A 27,249-nucleotide genomic window follows, 5' to 3' on the forward strand; every position below is an offset into this window, starting at 1 on the left:
ACTCGGAATGTCGGCCCTCCGAGTAAAAAGTTGCTCTGTTTGTTTTTGTTAGGGATTCCTATTGGTTGATTCGGATAGATGTCCAAGTTTACTTGGAAGCTATGTGGTCTTATCAGTGCCCGTTCGAAACTACAATGCTAAAATAGGAATGTGAAAATAATAATGCATTTATATTTTCACATCAGTGCCCATTATTCATGCCACAATAAAAGTGCTATGTTAAAATGAATCGAACATAGCTAATTGAAAAGGGAAATTCTAAATGTAAATGGTTAACAGAAAATGGTCATTACCATGTCAAGTCTAAAATCTATGTACAGAGAGCCCGACATGGCTAGGATGTACTACTACACATGGGGGCGTGGCGTTACTCTCCTGGTTCAGGCTTCCAAGAAGCAATTTGCATACACTTTGAAAATGTAAATGTACATTGAAAAGAAAAGAAAAAGCTTAATTACATTTACGATTTTCTGTTTACCATGTCTTTTTCTGTTTACCATTTTCAATTAACCATTTTCTAGTTTAATTTTAAGTTAGCAATTTAATTGTGGCATTACTCGTGCACACTGATATATAATAATAACGCATTTATAATTTTTACAATCCGATTTATTATGTAACCATTGCATTTTCGAACAGGCACTGACCCCCCTCCATAGATATCTTTCTACAATGAGTTTTGGAGTCGGACATTTCCGAGTTCCCAGTTGTCTGGAACACAGCATTTCCCTGGGAAGGTGGGTGGCGATGTTGTCAACGTGACTGTCATCAAGCAGAGGGAGAGAACAGCTATGGAAGCCATCCGTGGATGATTGCTTTTTCCCGTTGGACTGGAAAAGTGGCAGTGAGGCACGAGCCAACCGTATATTTTGTAGACATAGATACACTACGTAAATGTTCAGGAAATTTGTTAGACACTTGAACTCTTTAAATTACAATTTCGGATATCATATTGGGTTCAACATTTCCCACGTAGCTAGCTTGCTAGCCTCAGTAGTTTGTATCGCACAGGTAGAATAACGTTAACGGTCGGTGACAAAGGAGGGGTAAGGTGGCGAGGTAACGATGAATCGGTTTCGAAAGTGGCTCTACAAGCCTAAGGTGAGTTTGTGATTTTATTATCCTGCTATTGTCAGTAATCGATGTTATTATAATATATATTGTAGAAAATAGCTTGCTATTTTTCCACAGTACAATAATGATGTTGATGCATCTTGTCTTTGGCTAGCTGTATGTAGCTAGCTAGCCTACATGCTAGTGCTGTCTCTGTTAGTGTTATCTTATCGTCTATAAAGTTGTTTATTTCAGTCTGGCATTTCGATAACTAAAGCTGTGCATTACGAATGGCTGCTTCTCGAAGCAAATTGTCATCAACTGCATTGCCGAGATTGCTCAATACAGAAATAAATAACTTTCATTGCAATCTCGAACTGTACCCTACAGCTTTTGTTAACTAACTAGTTATAACAAACGGTCATATGACTCGGACTCAGAATTCATTTAGTTTTTGTAGTTAAAAAAAAAAGATATATCTGATACAGTAGCAATTCAGCCGACTGAGTGAATGCATCTGACAAAATAAATAAATCAGGCTAGAAACCAATTCTTGGTATAGGGTAAATCTATTTGCATTCAATCACTTTTTGACAGCACCCCCTTTGAGTTGAACGAAACATTCCATACTTAGAAAGTGACATTTTGGACCTGAATGCCAAAACATTCAAGAGATAAAGATGTTCAAAGTTGACCTATTTTGCATACCCCACCATACCTAGTCTGATTAATTAGGCGGTAATGCACAATTTTGAAACAAAGCACTGCAAAAACTTGGAAAGTTTCCTCACAAGCCATAATGTTGAATGAAGTTACATAGAGTAAGTTTATATCGGGTGTCTGTGTGGTTGGTCCTTCAGTGGGTCGACATTTGAGACAGAATATCCACAGGAAAGTATTGTTTACCTGACTTTTTAGAGAGCCTGTAAGTATAAGGTTTGGCTTGCCACCTAGGTAAATGTAGTTTTATATTGGGTATTCAGTTCTTTCATCAATAGCTATTGAACTAAGCATGCCATGCCAGTGGAAATGGTATCATCTGAATTAGCTGAGGATGGAGAACAATCCAGACATTTCTTTATTTTATTGTAATTTTTAAAATTATTTAATTTGAATAAAAACAATGATTCAATTCACACAAAAAAAGGTGGTGATTTTACACCATCCTCTGATTCAGAATATATATACTATGTTCATTATCATGGCATGATTGGTTCAATAGTTGTTGACGAGAGCACTGACTTTACTTTGGTGCCAAACCTACCAGCTCTCTAAAAAGGCTGGTAAACAATACTTTCCTGTGGCTATTTTGTCTCAAAAGGACAAACACGACAGGTAGAGTAAGTTTAAATGTAATTTTATTCAACATTCTGGATTGTAAGGAACATTTAAACAATTTTTTTAGGGTTTAGTTTCAGGCTGTAATGGTTGATATTATTTTTATTAAAATTATAATTTTACCTTAGACGTCAATTCTAAAAGCTTGTAAATTCTCATATGTTGTAGCTCAGACCATATTTTAGGTCTTAGGTTTTTGTCTTGTGCCTGCCATCAGTTGAGACACAACAAGCTCTTGAATACAGGGTGGGTGCCATGTTTTGGCTAATAAATGTAATAAAAGGGGAATAAAATTCACATTTCAACTTTCAAATTGTAACACAAAGATGGTTGAAGGTGCACACATCAGAGAATGTTAACTTGATTGGGAATATCTGTTTTTAAATTGTATTGTCAATCCTCCATAGGAAACCTATTGAAATCATAGAAATGTAGATAATAGAATAGACATGAACATTTAAGTTTACATTCGACGGTGGGTAGTACCGGCAGCCATCTATGTGGTAATAATTAAACATTTCAATTAAATTTACAAACAACTATGACAGAATCTGTAGGTAGGACTGGGATCTGAACAGATAGTTCAGCTCTTCTGGGGTGACAGATAGCGTAGTGATTAGAGTGTTGGACTAGTAACTGGAAGGTTGCAAGACTGAATCCCCCGAGCTGACAAGGTAAAAATCTGTCGTTCTGCCCCTGAACAAGCCAGTTAACCCACTGTTCCTAGGCCGTCATTGAAAATAAGAATGTGTTCTTAACTGACTTGCCTAGTTAAATAAAGGTTACATTTAAAAAAAAGATAATTCTAAGAACTACCTCTTACAAGCAAGAGGGACAATCTGGTGAGATGTCTCAGAGAACCAGGGTTACATATCGTAACCCAAAGTTATCATTCAGTCGACTCGGTTCGACATCTCACTATGATACACTTGCAAAACGCCCCGATTTTCCAATCTGTTCTGGTACATGGTAATGTACCTGATCCATCATACTCAATCCCTGACAAATGTACGCCTTGGCGATAGCCTCCACTACCCAATAGATTGTTTGGACAAAGCCCTACCCCAAGCAAGGTTGGTAAAACAAGCAAACAAACAGTTGTTCACAACTCTGGAATGGCCTGGTCCTGTCCATGTAAACTCAGCAAAAAAAAGAAACGCCTCTTTTTCAGGACCCTGTCTTTTAAAGATAATTCATAAAAATTCAAATAACTTCACAGATCTTCATTGTAAAGGGTTTTAACAATGTTTCCCATGCTTGTTCAATGAACCATGAACAATTGATGAACATGCACCAGTGGAACAGTTGTTAACTTCACTAGGGTAGTGGACAGCATTCGGAATTTTGGATGAAAAGCGTGCCCAAATTAAACTGCTTGTTACTCAGGCCCAGAAGATAGGACATACATATAATTAGATCTATAGATTTGGATAGAAAACACTCTAAAGTTTCCAAAACTGTTAAAATAATGTCTGTGAGCATAACAGAACTGATATGGCAGGCGAAAACCGGAGGAAAACCCAACCAGGAAGTACTATTATTTGGGGCGGCAGGGTAGCCTAGTGGCTAGAGCATTGAACTAGTAACCGGCAGGTTGCAAGTTCAAATCCCTGCGGTGACAAGGTACAAATCTGTCATTCTGCCCCTGAACAGGCAGTTAACCCACTGTTCCTAGGCTGTCATTGAAAATAAGAATTTGTTCTTAACTGACATGCCTAGTTAAAGGTTAATAGAAATCATTTTGAAAGGCTGTTTTTCCATTGAAAAACGGTTTCTATGGCTTCCTCTACATGTGGCCAGTCTTTAGGCACCGTTTCTCTTTCAATCAGTGGCCAGTGGAAATTTCCATTCATCAGTCATGCGCCTGATCGGGAACGCGCCTTTCTTGTTTCTCCTTTCCTATTGACGAAGCTTTTGTCCGGTTGAAATATTATTGATTATTTATGACAAAAACAACCAGAGGATTGATTTTAAACATCGTTTGGCATGTTTCTACTAACTTTTATTGTACTTTTAAAAAACTTTTCGTCTAGACTTAGTGCACGCGCCTTAAGCATTCGGGTTACTGGACAAAACACGCAAACAACAAAAAGGGGGTATTTGGTCATAAAGACGGACATTATCGAACAAAACAAACATTTATTGTCTAACATGGAGACCTGGAAGTGCCACCAGATGAAGATCATCAAAGGTAAGTGACTAATTTTAATGCTATTTATGACTTTTGTGACACTCTCCTTGGCTGGAAAATGGCTGTATGGATTTCTGTGGCTAGGTGCAGACCTAGCATAATCACAAAGTGTGCTTTCTCCGTAAAGCCATTTTGAAATCTGACACAGCGGTTGCATTAAGGATAAGTTTCTTTATTCGTGTGTTTAACACTTGTATCGTTTATCAATGTTTATGATGAGTATTTCTGTAATTTGATGTGGTTTGTTTGAGACAATGCATTTCTGACCATAACGCGCCAATGTAAACTGATATTTTGGGATATAAATATGAACTTTATCGAACAAAACATACTTCCGGCGCCGACAGAAATGGCCGCCTCGCTTCGCGTTCCTAGGAAACTATGCAGTTTTTTATTTTTTTATGTGTTATTTCTTACATTAGTACCCCAGGTCATCTTAGGTTTCATTACATACAGTCGAGAACAACTACTGGATATAAGAGCAGCGTCAACTCACCATCAGTACGACCAAGAATATGACTTTCGCGAAGCGGATCCTGTGTTCTGCCTTTCACCCAGGACAACGTAATGGATCCCAGCCGGCGACCCAAAAAAACGACTTCGTAAAAGAGGGAAACGTAGCGGTCTTCTGGTCAGACTCCGGAGACGGGCACATCGTGCACCACTCCCCAGTATACTTCTCGCCAACGTCCAGTCTCTTGACAACAAGGTTGATGAAATCCGAGCAAGGGTAGCATTCCAGAGGGACAACAGAGACTGTAACGTTCTTTGCTTCACGGAAACATGGCTCACTGGAGAGACGCTATCGGAGTCGGTGCAGCCAGCTGGTTTCTCCACGCATCGCACCGACAGAAACAAACATCTTTCTGGTAAGAAGAGGGGCGGGGGCGTATGCCTTATGGCTAACGAGACGTGGTGTGGTCAGAAAAGCATACAGGAACTCAAGTCCTTCTGTTCACCTGATTTAGAATTCCTCACAATCAAATGTCGATTGTGAGGGCCCTCGGAGTGTGGTGTCAGGAAAATAACCTCACAATCAACGTCAACAAAACTAAGGAGATGATTGTGGACTTCAGGAAACAGCAGAGGGAACACCCCCCTATCCACATCGATGGAACAGTAGTGAAGAGGGTAGCAAGTTTTAAGTTCCTCGGCATACACATCACAGACAAACTGTTAGTGGAATTTCTAAATTCCCGTATGTTTTGTAGCCAAAACCAGAATATCACTCATTCTAATTCATTAATGAGTTGTAAGTTCATTAATTATGCATGAAGTAGATTGAGACCAGTCTTAAAAGCCAAAGGTAACAGCGTTTATTTCAAGAGAGTACTAAACGCATACACATATTTCCACAGGTTATAAACTGAAAATGACGTCAGCGTTTTCCAAACGTTCTATCTATTTCACAAGTAGAGGGGCCCTCTAGCTCTCGAGCCTTCGCGTTATCAGCACGAAGTCAAGGCCAGTCAGTATAAATCAACATTCTAGACAGCCTGGAGATGGGCCGTTCCTACCACCTGGAGATTGTACAATTGTATGAACTAAGGAACAGACCTTCATTGTTACTAAACTCCTGACTACATTATATACAATTGGGAATGGGAGCAAGATTGAAAATTCACATGTACAGTACATTATAGCATTTGGACTAGTCAGTTCTGATTGGAATATACACATAATTAGTCATTTCAACCATATTTTCCTCTAACACAAACTGAATTGGTCCACCCACAAGGCCATCAGACTGTTAAACAGCCACCACTTACATTGAGTGGCTGCTGCCAACACACTGCCTCAACTCCAGCCACTTTAATAATGTGAATTGATGGGAAATGATGTAAAATATATCACTAGCCACTTTAAACAATGCTACCTAATATAATGTTTACATACCCTACATTATTCATCTCATATTTATACGTATATACTGTACTCTATATCATCTACTGCATCTTTATGTAATACATGTATCACTAGCCACTTTAACTATGCAACTTTGTTTACATACTCATCTCATATGTATATACTGTACTCGATACCATCTACTGTATCTTGCCTATGCCGCTCTGTACCATCACTCATTCATATATCTTTATGTACATATTCTTTATCCCCTTACACTTGTGTGTATAATACAGTAGTTTTGGAATTGTTAGTTAGATTACTTGTTGGTTATTACTGCATTGTCGGAACTAGAAGCACAAGCATTTCACGACACTCGCATTAACATCTGCTAACCAGGTGTATGTGACAAAGAAAATTGGATTTGGTTTGATTTAACATGAAGTCCTATGAGTGCCATCTGATGCAGATCATCAAAGGTTAGTGATTAATTTGATCTCTTTCTGCTTTTTGTGACTCCTCTCTTTGGCTGGAAAAAAATGCCTGTATGGTTTTCTGTGACTAGGTGCTGACCTAACATAATCGCATGGTGTGCTTTCACAGTAAAGCCTTTTTGAAATCAGACACTGTGGTTGGATTTACAAGACGTTTATCTTTAAAATGGTGGCTGCAGTTTCACTGGCTGTTGTCGAGGTGCGACGCTAGCGTCCCACTTGTACCAGAGGTTAAGACACTAACAGCTTACAGACAGTAGGCAATTAAGTCACAGTTATGAAATCTTAGGACACGAAAGAGGCCTTTCTACTGACTCTGAAAAACACCAAAAGAAAGATGCCCAGGGTCCCTGCTCATCTGCATGAACATGCCTTGGGCATGCTGCAAGGAGGCATGAGGACTGCAGATTGTGGCCAGGGAAATACATTTCAACGTCTGTACTGTGAGATGCCTAAGACAGCGCTACAGGGGGACAGGACGGACAGCTGATCGTCCTCGCATTGGCAGACACACTTGTAACAACACCTGCACAGGATCGGTACATCTGAACATCACACCTGCGGGACAGGTACAGGATGGCAACAACAACTGCCCAAGTTACACCAGGAACGCACAATTCCTCCATCAGTGCTCAGACTGTCCGCAATAGGCTGAGAGAGACTGGACTGAGGGCTTGTAGGCCTGTTGTAAGGCAGGTCCTCACCAGACATCACCGGCAACAATGTCGCCTATGGGCACAAACCCACCGTCGCTGGACCAGACAGGACTGGCAAAAAGTGCTCTTCACTGATCAGTCGCGGTTTTGTCTCACCAGGGGTGATGGTCGGATTGGCGTTTATCGTTGAATGAATGAGCATAACAACGAGGCCTGTACTCTGGAGCAGGATCGATTTGGAGGTGGAGGGTCGGTCATGGCCTGGGGCGGTGTGTCACAGCATCATCGGATTGAATTTATTGTCATTGCAGGCAATCTCAACGCTGTGCGTTACAGGGAAGACATCCTCCTCCCTCATGTGGTACCCTTCCTGCAGGCTCATCCTGACATGACCCTTCAGCATGACAATGCCACCAGCCATACTGCTCGTTCTGTGCGTGATTTCCTGCAAGACAGGAATGTCAGTGTTCTGCCATGGCCAGCGAAGAGCCCGGATCTCAATCCCATTGAGCACATCTGGGATCTGTTGGATCGGAGGGTGAGTGCTATGGCCATTCCCCCCAGAAATGTCCGGGAAATTGCAGGTGCCTTGGTGGAAGTGGGGTAACATCTCACAGCAAGAACTGGCATATCTGGTGCAGTCCATGAGGAGGAGATGCCCTGCACTACTTAATGCAGCTGGTGGCCACACCAGATATTGACTGTTACTTTGTTCAAGGACACATTATTCAATTTCTGTTAGTCACATGTCTGTGGAACTTGTTCAGTTTATGTCTCAGTTGTTGAATCTTGTTATGTTCATACAAATATTTTCACATGCTAAGTTTGTTGAAAATGAACGCAGTTGACAGTGAGAGGACATTTATTTTTTTGCTTGACTACTGTAAGTCATGGGAATGATCTTAGCAATGAACGTGGCTTTAGAACATATCATAACCTTGGAGTAGTCAGGGGCAAACTGATTGCATGAAGGATAAACCGAGAGCACATGATGGACACTAATGAGCTTGGCTGCAGCCAAGGTGAGCAATGGGGCCGCCTTATAAGACAGTCTTAAGATCCACTGTCTCTAGGGGTTCAAAGTGATCGCCTGTAAGTGCATCCAGAACCAGGCCCAAGTCCCATGATGGGGCAAGTGGCTTGGAGATGGCGCACTCCCTTCATAAAACGACAAACCAGGGGGTGAGTCTCGATTGTCGTTTAACCTAGTAGGAAATGGCAGGCTGAGATCGCCGCCAAGTAGATCTTAACGGTGGAAAAGGCCTTGCCCTGTCGAGCAATTCCCATAGGAAGGCGAGAACGGCAGGGATGGAACCCTGAAAGAGACCAACTCGCTTCTCTCAAAACACCTCTTGAATGCCCACTACTTCAGGTTGTAAAGACCTCTAGTAGAAGGGGCTCTGGCACTCTAAATTGTGGCAACCACTTTCGAAGGCAAGCCCACCGAGTCCAAGTTGGATCTCTCACGGGCCAGGCCCAGAGATCCATTAGCTCAGGATGAGGAGGAAATATTTCGCCCTGTGCTTGGGACAGCAGATCTCTGCACTGTGGCAGGCGCCATGGTTGCGCATACAGGAGAGGTACAATCTCTGCCATCCATGGCTTCCCGGGCCAATACAAGGCTATCAGGATGAGGGATAGACCATTCGTTCTCACTCTGTCCAGAATAGGGGGGATCTGGCCCACCTGGAGGGAAGGCGTACAGAAACATGTAACAGGCCCTGTAGGAATGGACGGAAGTGCCTGAGGGCTAGTAACACCAGTCTGAGCTACCGGAGAAGGCTGCTAAGTCTTCTTAGGGATCCTCCACTTCTGGGAGGGAGGCCTCATGGGAACGTCCTGGGCGAACATGGGCTTCTGGGTCTTTGGGTCTTGTTTCCATGGTAACATGGAGCCCAGCGCCTCAGTCTCCTTTTTCTTTGACTCGAACCTGGCCTGTATCTTCAATATGGCTGGACCAAACAGTCTGGTGGGACCGATCTGTCCATTCAGGATCTTTCCCATCTCCCTCTGACACCCTTGCGTTGTTCAGCCAGAGGGCTCTCTGGCCAACGGTTGCATGCGCCATGACCCTCCCAGAATCCTCAGCGGTACACTTGAGGGTTCGAGTCGTATGGTTGGCAAGGCGACTTAGCACCACCATCCTTCTCCAGGGAGTCGCTCAGGTCCTTAGCCTGCAACACCATGTAGATGGAGAGGAGGGCAGCTGCGTTCAAAGGGCTGCAAATCGGTAGATCCTCTCCTACACGGACACGGTGAAGCGTTTCATTAGGTTGAGCGAGCTTGGGGGTAGAGGAAGACGAGCTCAAAGCTTTCGGGTGGAGGTGCTCAGACAGGCTGAGCCAATCACGACGACTCCATGCTGTGCATATCCAAGTGGGGGTAGCTTATATTGCTTATATTTACAACCGAAGTATAGCCTACCTGGATGGCATGAAAATAAACCAGTGTCCTCCATTTGCTATTTAAGTTCATAGATGACATGTATTCTTTCCCGCTGCCCCTGTTTAGAAATAGATGCATGATAATGGTCCATTTCTAAATCATAACAAATGTCACATATTATTTAGTATTTGTAAGACAAAATCAAATCAGGAATAGGCTAATCTTGTCACCCATCAGACTATCACTTGTGAAAGATGCCCAGCATAAGAAACAATGCCTTTTTTTGCAACATGTTCGAATCACCTCATGTAGTCTAGGCCATAGGCCTGTATGTTTTAATAAGGTTTGTATCACAACTAAAGTGGAAAAATAACTTCTTAAAATGAAGCACATTTATCTGCTTTACAAGGGGTGGAGAGCCTAACTGGCATATATAAGCAGCTCGTGAGTTTCACATTTGGGGAAGATAAAAATAAAAATGCACGTTTATAATAGAAGCAATACATGCCTAATCTCATTTGTAGTCACTTTTGATAATGGTGTTTTCCGCTAATGGAACATTCATGCTTATAGCCTACTATCATGTGCGCATCGCTGCACTTATAATGTGAAGAAATAGTCTAATAGTTTATCAACATTTTTAGCTAAACTTTCTTATCTGTTGCGTCAGCCAGATTTTGTAAAAAGTTTTTTTTGATGCTAGCGGTTGGTTGTGTTCATTTGGGATCTATCGCATCCCACAACTGTCCCAGACTGTTTGGAATGTTTATTTCTCGCACAGAATATAATAGGTCGACTTTTGTACTATGGGGGATAGTAGATTGACATAGGCTAGTGCTTTTGCTGTTCGTTAGGCCTGCTCATCTTGTTGGCAGACGAAAAGTAAATGTGGACAGTTCATACAATATCTTCAATATACACCTCAGAAGGATGAGCACAGTTGCATCTCCATTGTGTCTGTCTTAACTTGTAGCCTGTGAGAAAGTCCCGTGACGGCGAGCCGTGTGAGTGAGAGATGCTTCGGATTGCGCAGCACACTCAGGGAGAAGGGCACAACGCAGCACCCTGGGCAGCAAAAGGCATGTCTTTTTTTTAGGGTGCATTACAGCCACAAAGGGGTCGAGGGAGTGAAATTATAGGCATTATCAAGTGCTTGTCAAGTTGTGAATGTGTGACTGATGTAGTGTGTACAGGCTGCGCAAAAAAAACAAAGCAGAGCTCATGCCTTTCAAGCAACTTTTTTCAAATCATCATTAGTCTCATCATGCAGCCTTACAATGTATTAAAAATCCAAACATATAGCCTAGCGTTTTTAGAACTCAAGTTACATTAACAACTCTAAATTAAGCATATAGGAGTACCTATTTCTTTGTTAACCGCTTAACACAGAATAGCTGCATGTGCACACTCCCTCAAATCATTGAGAAAATATCTATATTTTATTCAGCATAGTTCAATTGTATTCTTCATACTATCAAATAATATAAAATAATGCCACGGAATTATAAGATAATCTTGTCTGCTAAATGAACTAGTGTAGCCCACAGCCATTTGGCATAGCCAGATCAGGACCTAAAATAAGGACAACTCAAAGAATCCTATTATTTTCTTCTGAAATAGACTACATTTTCTTCATATCATGCTTCTTTAGACCTGTCTAAAATAAATAATGGATTTGTTGTGAAGGTGTAGGCTATATTACACGGATTTCTTAGACTTTTTAAAATGTAGATGTTCCAACGGTCAGCATCAGTAGCTTGTAGGCTATTTGTGGAAGCCAGGAGATGCTAAATGTGTTTATGTTAATTAACAGTCAATTACCGTGAGACCAAGTTATTTGCTTGACAATCACCAACTGACGAAATTTTGTGACTGCCACTGCCCTAGTCCTCAATTCCGGATTTGTTGAAATTAAGGTCTGCCCCCTTTGAAAGTTGGGGGTTCTCCGAATCAGCCTGAAGCGCAGACGGAGGGGATGCCTGAATAGCTTCTCCCTCCTCTGGTACTTTGTGGTCAATGGAGTCATCCTCGAGCAAGAATGAGGCCTGGCGAATACTTTCCCATGTACTTCGCTCTACTTCTAAGGACACCGGAGCCAAGCTGAGTGCAATGCACACAACTAGCGGGGTCGACAAGAGCCTGCATAGCGTGTTCAACGCCGAGGCAAGTAGTACAGAGCGGATGGTAATCAGTCCCGGACATGTGATGCCTGCAATTGCCAGAGCAAGCTTTGCTAGGCTTGTGCTGCTTTTTCTCCCTCATCTCTGACAACTTGGACAGTAAGCCTGTCGACATCTCGTTTCGACCAGATGGACAAAAGCAAATGGAATTACCGGGAGGCTAGCTAGCCACTCTATGCACTGCTACTACGACGCAAAATTGGGAGAGACACGGGGTAACGGGAGCTTAAGCCAGGTAAGCAGAAACCGAAAGCTTTATTTACCAGGGTGTTGGGAAATAAATGCAGTCTTTATACTTTCAGTGTAATGAAAGTAGAGCCAAAAGTAATGATAGCTAATTAGAGTGATGATACCAGCTAGCCGAGCCATCACGTGAGATACCAAGTCCCAACTCGGTCTGTAAACCAAATAACTTGAGGTAGAAGGAACGGCAGGGTTATCTTTCACAGGGGAATGTAAAAGAGATGGTGCTTCAATGGTGGGGTAACACACTGAATAAACCGCACTGCTCGTGCTTGCCAAACAAACTGAAAGAGTGTTTAGCCCAGAGGTTGCTAGCTAAAACATCAGTGTTGCGGTTAGCCCAATAACTAGCCAAGACACTCAAGTTCAGCTAGCTAACTCCGAACAGTGGGAACTGACGGAGAGCTAGAGACCCCGGTAGAAGTAGCTAACATTTGTGGTAACCTGCTATTAGCGGGGTGCTAAAGCATTGGAGCTAGCTAGCTAACAACGCCAATTGTGTGTAGGCCAGGCAACAGGTGTACGTAGCTAGCAGACGACAAAAAGCTCTGCTGAGGGAACTTCACTCGTTGAAGTGAAGCTGAAGTTAACAGAATTCCTGAAATAGAAAATGAGCCACAAAAAGCTCCGTGGTGGGGTGGTAACCCACACTGAAAGGAACAGTTAAGTTGAGAGCGAGTTTTCTGAATAAAGCCTCTTAACTGGCTACTAACCAGATAGTGACAAAATAGACTTGTGAAGAGGCAGGGTATTATATAGACACACGGGGTGTACGGGGTGTACACCCACAAAGCTCTGATGGGCCCGTTAGGCGTGATTGAGTAAGGCTTCAACTAATGACCCTGCAAAAGAGGGCGTGTCCCATAGTGAGATGTCAAACTGAGTCGACTGAAAGAAAACAGTCCTTGCCGCATGAGTTATGTTGCGAGGTTGTTCCCGTCTTTCCTACAGAGTAAATTTGAATTTGATCCTTCAGCAACTATCTCCCCATCTATACATTTCTTAATGTCCTATTATGCTCTTGCAGCTCAGAGAACACTGTTAGGCTAACTCCCTCTTGATTGTGCTCCAATTCAGTGATTTTTTTCAAGATGTTAGGGAAAGTATTTTTGCAACCAGAATAACATAAACACAGTCATTGACAGCTAACACAATTGCTTCTCAGTACTTTTGCCAGGAGGTGTACTCTGCATTGCCTTTTCTGAGTATGCAGAGGGAAAGAATGTTGTGGTATTAGTTTTACCTGCCACTAAGTCTGTAGCATTCCCATCTGACAGTGTTGTTCAACACCACATAGCTTTGTCATTTACAAATCAAATATAAGTTGTTTATTTTTTTACTATGTTCTCCTGGAGATAGAAAAGCTAAGGCTATTGATATTTTCAGAGTTGCGCTACTTCCTAGATAAGTCACATAGGGAGTTGTTTTTATTTCTCTCTCCTGCAAAACAATCGCCTTTCAATGCTTTAAAGAACTCTGGTATGAAAGTGCAAACTACCTGAAAATAAGACCCACTGCTGTCCCTCCCAGAACACTGTACCCTTGGTCTGTTGGAGGAAAGGCTTTGGCTATAGGGCAAACGTAGGATTAGATGATTTACCCACATCTACAATGTTGTAAGATGAGATGGCTGTCATTCCTTCTTGCTCTGTTAAACTAGTCTTGCTGGTTTGGTCTGAATCGTCTCTTTCTGTAAAAGGTTGTTTAGAAACTGGGGCTGTTCTGTTTTACATTATTAGGCAGATGCTTGCTTGCTGTACAAGTACAGGTTCAAGTGCTCTACTATTATCCAATTATGGGGCAAATGCATTGAATCATGAACTAAAATACTAATAATAGATGGCTGTTTTATCCTCAATACCAAAAATGAAATACGCAAAGTAAGAATAAAGTGAGTGGAAGGTAGACGATGGGGTCAATGTTCATGGAGACGTGGTTGACTGCACATGGCAGCAGACGGGGACAAAGACAAGACCTGGCTAAGGTCAAAGTTGATTTGTCACGTGCTTCATAATACAATGGGTAAAATGCTTACTTACGGGCCCTTCTCAAACATGCAGAGAAAAAAAAAGATGAGGTCTAAAGGAATATTACACAAGGAATAAATCCACAAATAGTAACTATAAACATAGGGTACCAGTACCGAGTCGATGTGCAGGGGTACGAATTAATTGAGTACATATAAGTAGGGATGAAATGACTAGACAACAGGATATATAATAAACAATAACAGAGTATATGATGAGTCAAGAAGTTAGAGCTAAAAGGTTCAATGCACATAGTCTGGGTAACTATTTGGTTAACTATTTAGCAGTTTAATGGCAGTGGAAGGTTTCCACTGAGCCAACATGGCCTCTCACCTCCTCATTCATAAGAAAGAGGAAGAGAGATGTCAGCAGGCTAAACCTGCACATTTGTCTCCCCTTTCCTAGTGTTATTCTATCAGGCATTCATTGACCTTCAGCCACACACCACCTCATCTGTCAGTGTGACAGGCCCAAAACCAGCGATGAGCCAGCCGGGCACGCTCAGCTCGCCTCCATCTGCCTGTATAGCCCGAGCAGATGGGAACAGAGCTGGGATGCTTTTCATTCCTCGCTTGCCAGTTGCCACTCTACCCACTAGCCAAGCACATTAGTACCCGCATTTATTTAAAAAACACATCCCTCCCCCATCCATTCACCCAGTTACAAGATAATATATACTGCATTTGAGATAGAAATGTCATGGATTGCAGCTTAAAGGAAAACTCCCCCCAAAACCACTCATTCCTTTAATTTACCGTGCTAAATGACACTAATATGTGAACAATATTTTTTGTGAACAAATGTTTCATTTTGGTGTTATAATAAGGTTTGTAGCAATATGGAAAATGATTGTGGAAATCTGTTGCGGCTCAAGTCAACTACAAAATCCACAATGCAATGTTCTCTTTATGGGCAGGCTGACTGGCTAGCTAGGTAGCTAGCAAGCAAACATAGCTACACACAATAACACCAAAGACAATATCAACTAGTTAACTGTAAAATCGCCTAAACAAATTTCACTATCAATTTTGGAGTCTACAGTCTCACCATTGTGAATGAACCAAGTACTTTGTGGTTGCTCTAAAGCGGAAAGGTGGTATAAACAAGTCAGGAGCAGGTTTTCTTAATTGAACAAAGTTCTCTATTGAGGTATTTCTTTTCTTCTCAAATACTCCAACACAATCAAGGATGATCTCCTAAGGAAAACACAAATCTTATTCTTTACAAGAACAAGGAACACAAGGTGAGTATCTTTAAACTATAACATAAATCACGGGTGTGTCACCACCTTAACGATCCATTCGCTAAGGGAGCTCTCCACGAACGGATTGTTAAGGCTGTGACACACCCGCTATTCTGGGACAAGGAGCGCTCTCCTTCAAGGAGTGAATGGGAGTCTATTGGTCGATACCTCAAATACCCAACATTAGCACAAATTTCTTAAACAATAAGTACAGCATTACAAATATTTTCAGAGATGTGAGATAATGAACTTGTTATCTATAATATCGTATAGCTTTGGAATCGGGACATTACATACAATACCAGTCAAAGGTTTGGACACACCTACTCATTCAACGGTTTTTCTTTATTTTTACTATTTTCTACATTGTAGAACAATATTGAAGACATCAAAACTGTGAAATAACACATGGAATCATGTAGTAACCAAAATAGTTGCCAAGCTTACCCTAGTAAAACTGACTATCCTACCGATCCTCGACTTCGGCGATGTCATCTACAAAATTGCTTCCAACACTCTACTCAGCAAACTGGATGCAGTTTATCACAGTGCCATCCGTTTTGTTACTAAAGCACCTTATACTACCCACCACTGCGACTTGTATGCTCTAGTCGGCTGGCCCTCGCTACATATTCGTCGCCAGACCCACTGGCTCCAGGTCATCTACAAGGCCATGCTAGGTAAAGCTCCGCCTTATCTCAGTTCACTGGTCACGATGGCAACACCCATCCTTTGCACGCGCTCTAGCAGGTGTATCTCACTGATCATCCCTAAAGCCAACACCTCATTCGGCTGCCTTTCGTCCCAGTACTCTGCTGCCTGTGGCTGGAACGAATTGCAAAAATCGCTGAAGTTGGAGACTTTTATCTCCCTCACCAACTTCAAACATCAGTTATCTGAGCAGCTAACCGATCGCTGCAGCTGTACATAATCTATTGGTAAATAGCCCACCCATTTTCACCTACCTCATCCCCACAGTTTTTATTTATTTACTTTTCTGCTCTTTTGCACACCAATATCTCTACCTGTACATGATCATCTGATCATTTATCACTCCAGTGTTAATCTGCAATATTGTAATTATTCGCCTACCTCCTCATGCCTTTTGCACACATTGTATATAGACCCCCCTTTTTTTCTACTGTGTTATTGACTTGTTAATTGTTTACTCCATGTGTAACTCTGTGTTATCTGTTCACACTGCTATGCTTTATCTTGGCTGGGTCACAGTTGCAAATGAGAACTTGTTCTCAACTAGCCTACCTGGTTAAATAAAGGTGAAATAAAATACAATTAAAATAAAAAAACAAATCTAAATATATTTTAGATTCTTCAAAGTAGCCACTCTTTGCCTCGATGACAGCTTTGCACACTCTTGGCATTCCCTCAACCAGCTTCATGAGGAATGCTTTTCCAACAGTCTTGAAGGAGTTCCCACGTACGTTGAGCACTTGTTGGCTGCTTTTACATTACTCTGTGGTCCAACTCATCCCAAACCATCTCATTTGGGTTGTGGTCGGGTGATCTGATGCAGCACTCAATCACTCTCCTTCTTGGTCAAATAGACCTTACACAGCCTGGAGGTGTATTTTGGGTCATTGTCCTGTTGAAAAACAAAAGATAGTCTCACTAAGCGCAAACAAGATGGGATGGCGTATCGCTGCAGAATTCTGTAGTCGCCATGCTGGTTAATTGCGCCTTGAATTCTAAATAAATCACAGACAGTGTCACCAGCAAAGCATCATCACACCTCCTCCTCCATGCTTCACGGTGGGAACCACACATGCGGAGATCATCTGTTCACCTACTCTGCATCTCACAAAGACACGGCGGGGGGAACCAAAAATCTCAAATTTGGACTGTGAAGACAGATTTCCGCCGGTCTAATGTCTATTGCAAGTCTCTTCTTCTTATTGGTGTCCTTTTAGTAGTGGTTTCTTTGCAGCAATTCAACCATGAAGGCCTGATTCACGTAGTCTCCTCTGAACAGTTCATGTTGAGATGTCTGTTACTTGAACTCTGCATTTATTTGGGCTGCCATCTTAAGTGCAGTTAACTCTAAAGAACTTATCCTCTGCAGCAGCGGTAACTCTGGGTCTTCCTTTCCTGTGGCGGTCCTCATGAGAGCCAGTTTCACCATAGCGATTGATGGTTTTTGCGACTGCACTTGAAGACACTTTCAAAGTTCTTGACATTTTCCGCATTGACTGACCTTTATGTCTTAAAGAAATGATGGACTGCCATTTCTCTATGCTTATTTGAGCTGTTCTTGCCATAATATGAACTTGGTTTTTACCAAATAGGGCTCTCTTCTGTATACCAACCCTGCCTTGTCACAACACAACTGATTGGTTCAAACACATTAAGGAAAGAAATTCCACAAATGAACTTTTAACAAGGCACACCTGTTAATTGAAATGCATTCCAGGTGACTTTCTCATGAAGCTGGTTGAGAGAATGCCAAGATTGTGCAAAGCTGTCATCAAGGCAAAGGGTGGCTACATTGAAGAAATTTGATTTGTTGATAACTTTTTTGGTTACTACATTTTTCCATATGTACGTTATTTCATAGTTTTGAGGTCTTCACTATTATTCTACAATGTAGAAAATAGTTTTTTTTAAATAAAGAAAAATCTTTGAAAGAGTCGGTGTAGCCAAACTTTTGACTGGTACTGTAGAGAGTGAGGGATTTTTACGAATCAATACTTGGAGTCAAAATATCGATATAATATCATCCAAAATAATATTATGATATGTACCTGTATTGATATTTTACCCCATCACCACTATCTGGTGGTTAGGCTGTGTAGTGGGAAACGTGCACCTTCTCATGAAGGTGTAACAAACATGAGTGCTTATGGGAAGGAGTTGCCACAGACGCTTTGGCCTACATTATTTACTGAATATCTCTTAAAGTAAGTAATTATTGTTGTTTGATTTGTTCACTGTGTGTTTGAAATGTAAGTGTTGTCTGTTTTGAAAGATTAAGACTACTCCATGTAGCCTCATTTTGCCTAAATTCTTAAGAATCTAACCAAAGTCATGTCCTTTTCGTTATTCAGCATCCCTTAGCTGTCAGGGAAATATTGCTGTAAAATACAGAAAAAGCTAAAGAAACCAAAGTAATTAGCGGCTTGTCTGGTCCAGAGTGGGTTCTGTACAATTGGCACCAAGAGGGAGTGAGAGGGAGCAGCAAATTGCTGAGCCGCGGCCAACATGCCTGAATATTTAGCCTGGTTTCTCCAGCTCTTTATGCTGCCCTGCCAAGCAAAAATGCAGTAACTGCTCATTTGGTCGAAAAGGAGCTAATGTCTTTTTTTGCTACATTAAATACATGCTTAATCATGTGGACAAGTATCCTGCCTCTATTGTGTTTTGGAGAAAATGGGGGTCATGTTAGCAGTAACTGTATAAAGTTACTGTGAAACCAAGGTAAATAAAATAATTTTTTCTCAGATCCATGCTTGGTAGGGCAGTATATGGATGTCTCCATTCTGCTTACCTAACAGCCGTGACATAATTGATTTGGTGTCAGCTGCCTGGATTTAGAGAGCTGACCCATGGTGCACATCTAGACAGGCCAGCCGATTGAAGGCCTTTTTGAAATTAATTGCAGGATTGGTATACCGTCTGCTGTGTCCTAGGTGTGGGGAGAAAGTGATTGAATGCAAGGAGCTGTGGAGAGGTTGGGATTGAACGCCACCAGGGAGACGCCTCTAGTGAGGGCAGATAATGAGAGTTTAATGGATTTCTTTTGACATTACGACATGTTGATAATAATCTGTGGTCCCTCGATTAGATTGGAACAGGTTCTTTGATTCCACTTTATAGACACAGTACCATGCACTTGAGGTGTTCTTTGCATTGAGTGTATGAGTCTGTTTGCAGCAGCAGGCAATGAAATGCACAATAACACTCCTTCTCTCGCCACTATCTCTCCAGCGGGGAAAAGGGGAGGGGGTGAGCCAGGGAGGGAGAACAGTAGGCCTATATTTTGGGGATTTGTTCTTTCTTGGCCTTGGTTACGGTTGGCAGGAGATCAAATAAAAGGATGCGCCTCTCACAGCTTTCACACACTGGTATCTCTTCCTTTTTGTTTCTCCTGACTATTCAGTCTCACACCATGGGAGTTTTTGAGAACAATGTCTCTGAGAAGGGCAGATTGAACAGCCAATGCTGTACAAACATTAGTCTAGTCCTACTGTTCATTGTGATTGAAATTTGCAGCAAAGATAAATATTTGTTTCATATTATTTGTTGAGACTTGCTTTAAAAAAAAAATGGTTGAGTCGTGGCTTTTGGTAATTCATGTTTTGCAAGTTGATATAGCCTAAACTTAAAGATGGAACACGTGTTCAGAACCTTCAACTAGTTCACCATTGGATTGAGAAGTCAATTGGGTTATTTTCCACTCTGTAAATGTGCCCACAGTTGAGTATGGCATGTGGTTTGTGTATAAATATCTTCCCTGCAGATGGTGGGCACCATGGCAGAAAGGACCAAAATCTCCTCCATGGAAACTGGACAGTGTGTATGTGGATGAAGAAAACCTGCAAGATGTGTTTGTGTGTGCGGTCCCTGCAGTCAGTCTTCATCCACGACTGTCATAATGTCTCTTTTCTCTAGCCTATATGGTCAAACTCTATGGTCAAATTCTTTGTCCATCCATGACAATGGGCTGTTTCTATGTGGACAGACTGAGCTAAGGCTTACTGAGTTGAGTTATGTTCCACAACAGTAGAAAGGGTTATAGTCCAGAGTTTACTTTATGGAGGTCTGACCAGAGCTCAGGGAGCTGACTCATTAGAATAGTACATTATTTATTTCAGCTCTCTGTCGAAGTAAATTTACTAGAAGTATTTTCTATTCTATTTCTGATTTATTATATATATATATATTATATATAATAGCATGTTACAGAATGAAGACAAACACATGATCCATCTAAGAAGAAACTACATTCTGTCTCTCCCGGCCTTTCACTTCCGCCTCCCTGTCACCCCATCGGCCTAATTTATGCTGTTGTTTTGGGAATTTGAAATCCCCCCTCCATCTGTAGCCACCACAGCAGTCAGCCTGTACTGGATTGTATAACGGGATTAGTGCTTGCATAAAAAAATCCTGGTGGTCACGGGTCCTAAGGAAGTGTTTGGGGTGGGAGGGTCCCCACATGCAATGCTGCCATCCAAGGGTCTGGGGACCCGCTTGCAGCAGCCCTAATCCTCTTAGCCCCCCCCTCTGTGCTGCGGCTGCCCCATCCTGCCCTGCCAGCTCTTGTGCCAGGCTCCATCTCTCAGATCAAAAATCAGATGATGACAGTGGCCGTTAAGACCCACACAATCAGATGATACCAGTGGCCGTTAAGACCCACACAATCAAATGATACCAGTGGCCGTTAAGACCCACACAGATCAGATGATGATAGTGGCCGTTAAGACCCACACAATCAGATGATGCCAGTGGCCGTTAAGACCCACACAATCAGATGATGCCAGTGGCCGTTAAGACCCACACAATCAGATGATGCCAGTGGCCGTTAAGACCCACACAATCAGATGATGCCAGTGGCCGTTAAGACCCACACAATCAGATGATACCGGTGGCCGTTAAGACCCACACAATCAGATGATACCGGTGGCCGTTAAGACCCACACAATCAGATGATGACAGCCTCAACCAGATCCAAATGGGAAGATGATCATAACTATGATAGGCTTCAAAGTCGAGACATAACTGACATAATTGAACTGACATAAAGGACCTAAAAGTTGTCTTTGCAGGGTAGCAGAGAAGTTTAATGATGACCAATGGGCCTGACTAGGACCATCGCTGTGTACAGCTGCTCTGCTCATTTGCCAGTAGCTGGCAGACACAGAATGGGCTGTTGCGGACAGTGTGAGTGAGACCGGTTCTCCTCCACAACAGTTGCTTGTGTTGTGTGTGAGTGAGGTAGCCTATGTTTGGCAGGCAGCCAGGAGGCAGGTGAGTGATTCTGGAAAATGAAGGGCAGAAGAAGGCTTGTTATGAACGCCCTGACGTAGAGTCTATCTATGATGCGCAGGTACTGATGATGATGTAGGTTCATGGAGCAGTATTAGCCACCCCCACCATTTAAATGGAAATGAAGTCCAGAGTTGGCACCACCACAGAGACACGGCTGAAGGAGACTGCTGCTTGAGACAACACAGAGGTTTAACAACATTATGCAGGCAGGCGAGACAACGCACCTCGAATGACAACAGCCCACTTTGTTCAATTACACTGATATCATCAAAGCTAAACCAACCAATTGGAAACACTCACTAAGTCTGTTTTTAAGTGTAGCCTAAGCCTAATATTGGTGCAGGTGTAGGGAATAGCCTTGAATATGTATCACTAATCCATCCAGGGTTAGGTTATGAGTGGTTAATCATCGGTAATGACAGGTTTTTGACCACAGAGAATGAACAGGTTTGAGTCATATGAAAGAGAGGATCAAGGACATCTGACAGCAGTAGTAATTACAGCCACAGGGGATGGTCGGTCGCTGAATCTGCTGAATCATTTTCTCAATCAAGGTAATGGTTGGTTGTCCTCAAGCAAGGGGACATGAGATGCAGTTTTTACAGTAGATTCCCAAAACCTCGCAACCTCTCCTTAAGAGACTGATTTTAGTCACAACAAGAAAATGTGGTTTAAAGTTGATTGGTTACAGACACTGTTATAGAAAATGGATTGTAGCCTGTCAAGCTGTTGGGAAATTGGTGTTCTGACTAGTCCTGCTCCCTTCAATCACGCCAACTATTGTTATCGACTACATTTTGTTTCACTGAATCATAGCTACAGTTTAGTCATTGTTTTACCACTGACAGTTTGCCTTTTCTCTTTTGACATCCTTACTTTTGTTTTGCATTTAGTTGTCACTCAGTTATAACAAGGTTTCAAATCTGTCACTGTGACTAATCATAAATCATCTGTTATCCTGGACTATGGGAAGAAAGGGTCGCTCTCATTTTATCACTGGAATGACCTAACATTTCATACGTGACCTATGTATTCACCAACTGGACTATAGCTTTGGCTGAGCTGAAAATTGTGACATGTTGCGTTGTCACATTGACATGTGTTTTACTAACAGATTAGTTGTCATGCAGGTGCCAGAATGGACAGGGACACTTAAGACATACCTGTCATTCCGATGAGATATAGTGGAAAAGAATGTTGACAGGCTTTATGATAGGGAGAAGTTTTAGACTCACCTGTAGAATATTCAGGCACTGTAATGTGTAACTTTATGTCACTGTAGGCCTAAGTATCATACCAAATCCCTTCATGTGGTAAGTGACTGTTTCCGTATGACTGATTAGGGAGGTTGGATGAGAAATACCCTTCTAGTTTCTACCCTCATAAGTAAGATGGGTCAAAATGTCCAGCATATCACCCTCTATAGACTTCTGCCCATGACGCAAACAATGTTGGAATGTTCCCTCTTGAGTGTGGAATGCCGCATAGAGCTAATGCTATCTCAATGGCTTTTTGTCTTCCTCTGAGTCTTGTGGACCTCGCCTGTGTCCTACCGTAACTCCCAGAGGAATGCCATCCCTCTCTCTATGGGCTGTGTTTTGCCCCTAAAGGTCAACCCCTGGCCTGGTACGGATTCCTACCCAGCCGCTTGTTTGGCCTACATGTCATCCTGCAGACAATCATTTGACTAACATGCAAATAAATGTAGCCTGGTAGGCGATATCTAGATCTGTTTAAAACTTCAGCCAACTCCTATGATGTTTGTTGTCATCACTTATGTGTTTGCATGACAACAGAATATGACAGAGGAAAGGATAAAGGGAATCTGCCTCTGTCTTTGAATTTTACTCCAGGGCTGCGTTCAGTGCAGAAAAAAAAGGTGTGCACTGTGAAAAGTTTCATTAAATGGAAACAGCGCTGTCCTGAATGACCAGTTGAAAAACTGGGAGGGGTTGGGTTGTGCACCGCTACCCTTTTTTTAAATGTCACTCATTGCTTCAAGCCACACCCAGCCCATACCCTCCAAACGTTCCTCAAAGTCTTGTAGAAAAAAGCAGGAAGGGAAGCGCTGCAATGGTACACAATAGTAGGTTTTTGTAGACAGAAGGTGCTCTTTGGTAAAAGGGGTAAATTGGTCATCAAAAAGAAACGCGGACCAAGGCACTCTTCATATAATTAATTAAAATGCCTTTTTTTATGGCATGTTCAAGGGAAACAAAGATGGAAAAACTCTGATGCATTTCAACTGCATGGACTTTGTCAGGGAGTACAAAGTCTGTTCATTAACATTTTGGAGAAAAGTGCCGTTCAGTACAAACTGTCACACAATGTAGCAAACGTTTAATCGAACTGAATGCACCCCAGTTGTTTGAGCACAAACCTTCTGTTGTTTCTGTCACCCATGATGCACCATCTTCTCAGCTACCCTCCTGGATCAGCGGTGGTGGTTTACAGCAGCAGGCACTTATTAACCTGTGTTCTCATATCTGTGCTCACTGACCCACACTGAAGATGGGATGGTCTGTGGTGTGAAGACTAATTGTGTGTTTATGCTTTCACTGTCTCCTCTCTGAGAGCTACTTATTTCTTAGAAAACCATATAGGCCCTCTGTTTCCTCAGCTGTTTGTCTATCTGCTCTAATGCTTTTCGTTTGGGACCATACATAAACACACACTGACAGTCTCTGCCTTTTCTCCTCTCTATCAGCCTCTGCCTTTTCTCCTCTCTATCAGCCTCTGCCTTTTCTCCTCTCTATCAGCCTCTGCCTTTTCTCCTCTCTATCAGCCTCTGCCTTTTCTCCTCTCTATCAACCTCTGTCTTTTCTCCTCTCTATCAGCCTCTGCCTTTTCTCCTCTCTATCAGCCTCTGCCTTTTCTCCTCTCTATCAGCCTCTGCCTTTTCTCCTCTCTATCAGCCTCTGCCTTTTCTCCTCTCTATCAGCCTCTGCCTTTTCTCCTCTCTATCAGCCTCTGCCTTTTCTCCTCTCTATCAGCCTCTGCCTTTTCTCCTCTCTATCAACCTCTGTCTGGAGCACTCTCACAATCTGCCAGTTCCTCTCTTTCTATATCAAGAATTGTAACACCAATGTCTATCAAAGTACAGCCATTCCTCTCCCATCCAGTAATGTGTATATTAGATGTCATGTTAGTTCAGGGATTTTTGGCTTATTGAGATGTATTGTAGGCTTGGGCGGTATATTGTGTATACCAGGGTTCCCCAACTGGCGGCCCACGGGTGCTTTTATTTGACCTCCCCCCAGGAAATCAGCTCCTGTAATGATGGGGCGGTGAGTCGGAAGCAGGTGCAGGTGAAACGTTTTAATAAAACAACAAAACCAAGAACACAACACTAACATAAGGCAGTACGCTGATAAACAAGAACAATACCAACAGGTGAGTGAACAGGGGAGAGTGACATATAAATTATGAAGGTAATGGAGTCCAGGTGTGAATCATAATGATTCACAGGTGCGCGTAATGATGAGTGCCAGGTGTACGTAATGATGAATCCCAGGACAGGTGGTTAGTACTCTGGCGACATCGTACGCCAGAGGAGAGGAGCAGGAGCAGATGTGACAGCTCCAAGTTATTTTAATGTAAGAAATCTATTCCTAATTTTTTCACGCATAATAGAGAGACGTCATGTACAAATGTAAGTAAGGTTTGAAATGATTATGCTTTAGTCAAACATTATCTGTTTGGGCCTCTTGCTGCCAATTTGTAATCTACAAATGATTTGTAATTATGTTCCGACCATCAGCTCAAGAAAAAATATTATATTTAAGTTTAATACATTTGAATATTTCAGGCTACTTTTTAAGTAAATACCTACAGTCAACTTGTGCAATACGTTAGGTGAAATGAAGAACGCAATGTTCTTTATCTCCTATCACATTATGTAGCTTACGGTATTCCCCAGTCATGTGGCGTTTGTTTACGAGCACAAAACCACGAAAGAACGGAGTCTTGAGTCACTCACTGTTGTGCAGTATTTTATTCATTTTATTTCATTTTTATTTAACTAGGCAAGTCATTTAAGAACAAATTATTATTTACAATGATGGCCTACCAAAAGGCAAAAGACCTCCTAGGGGGACGGGGGCTGGGATTTAAAAAAAATTAAAATAATATAGGACAAAACACACATCACGACAAGAGAGACAACACAACACTAGATATAGAGAGACCTAACACAGCATGGTAGCAACACAACATGACAACAACATGGTAGCAACACAACATGGTAGCATGCGCCAGGTGATCTAATTACATTATAGAATTCATAACTAAATGTTTGCCAGCTAGATATCTATTATATCATATAACTATTAAGTTAACTGTCTAAAAGGAGCTAAATGCTCTGCAGTTGTGCATTTGGTCTGCTAATTTAGTAGCTAGTTAGCTATCTAGTTAAGTGTTTAGCTAGCTTCTTCCAAAATCAAGCGTTCCCTTGGTAACAGCAGAGTATCCCCTTCTGGATCAAGAGCCTTGCTGTTTGATATTCGTTTTGTGCTTGCAGCAAAATATGCGTAGCATTTTTTGTTACTTGTGTACTTGTATTGTTTAGGTCAGAAACAGGATAAAATGTTTGCAATGCGCTCATTAGCATTTAGTTAGCATTCTCTATAAGGATTTCTTAGTACTTGTTAGCATTTTGTTATCATTCTGGTAAGTGACATTTTTGGGGCTTCTCCCACAGCCCGCCAGTGAGCTTCCTCTCACTACCATATTTGATAGTGAGTGGAAACGCCAACCGGATGCTTCACATTTATACATCCAGTGAAATAACTGTCTCATTGTCCTATCTGTGGTACTAGTTTCCCAAAACAGTGGTTTGAGCCAGTCAAGTGTTTGTTTACAAAAAGCACAATGAGCAAAATGAGAGTTTTGTAAAGTGTCACTCCTGCAGCACAACTTAAGTGAGGTGATCAATTTACACTTGTATTAAATTCACTTCTGTTTGCCAGCTATATCTTATAACTATCGAAGATGTGCCAAATAAATTATCTTCAGCTGGGTTTTGCTAACTTGCTATTGTTAGCAAGCTTCTTGGTAACAGCAGCAGAGACAATCCCCTCCTGGATTAAGATCCCTGCTGCTCAATATTTGTTTTGTGCGTGCTGCAAACAGCGTTTTGAGATACTTTATGAGCTGGGTTGTCTGCCCAACCCCTCTGAGTTCGTAGTAAATATTTGCATGCGCTCGTTAGCATCTGCTATGAGAATTTCTTAGTACTTGTTAGCATTCTGATAAGTGACGTTTTTGGGGCTTTTTTTTAACGTTTGAAAAATAATAAATAGCACCCCTTGTGTGCACCACCAGTAATACTGTGTATCCCGAGATGGGACAGTATGAAGGTATGGAAATCTGGATAACGCCCAACCCTAACGTATTGTGTCGAGAGGCAGGCTATTGATCCTTTCCCATTAGTAGGACTAGCTATTTCTTGTACTTTGTGAATATTCCTAATCTATCTTTGTTCTCTCACTGCCTTTCTCCCTATTTTAGTAGCTGGGCGCTGCAGCCTCTATTCTCATCTGTTATTTATATAAAGAGCTAGAAGATGTTCTTGACCTTGTTGAGAAAGAACA

The 27,249-nt window shown here is 41.9% G+C and overlaps 1 protein-coding gene across 3 annotated transcripts in view; it reads left to right on the plus strand.

Moving 5' to 3' along the window:
- Positions 1-748: 748 nt before the first annotated feature.
- zfyve28 (zinc finger, FYVE domain containing 28) overlaps positions 749-27,249 on the plus strand; it is a 57,962-nt gene continuing 31,461 nt past the window's right edge. For all 3 annotated transcript variants that reach the window (XM_046366940.1, XM_046366941.1, XM_046366942.1), the window contains exon 1: positions 749-1,101. In XM_046366940.1, coding sequence (XP_046222896.1) covers positions 1,066-1,101 — 36 coding nt within the window. In that variant the 5' untranslated portion in view covers positions 749-1,065. The remainder of the gene's footprint in view (positions 1,102-27,249) is intronic.

Source organism: Oncorhynchus gorbuscha, linkage group LG10 (assembly GCF_021184085.1).
Source record: "Oncorhynchus gorbuscha isolate QuinsamMale2020 ecotype Even-year linkage group LG10, OgorEven_v1.0, whole genome shotgun sequence".
Lineage (NCBI taxonomy): Eukaryota > Metazoa > Chordata > Actinopteri > Salmoniformes > Salmonidae > Oncorhynchus > Oncorhynchus gorbuscha.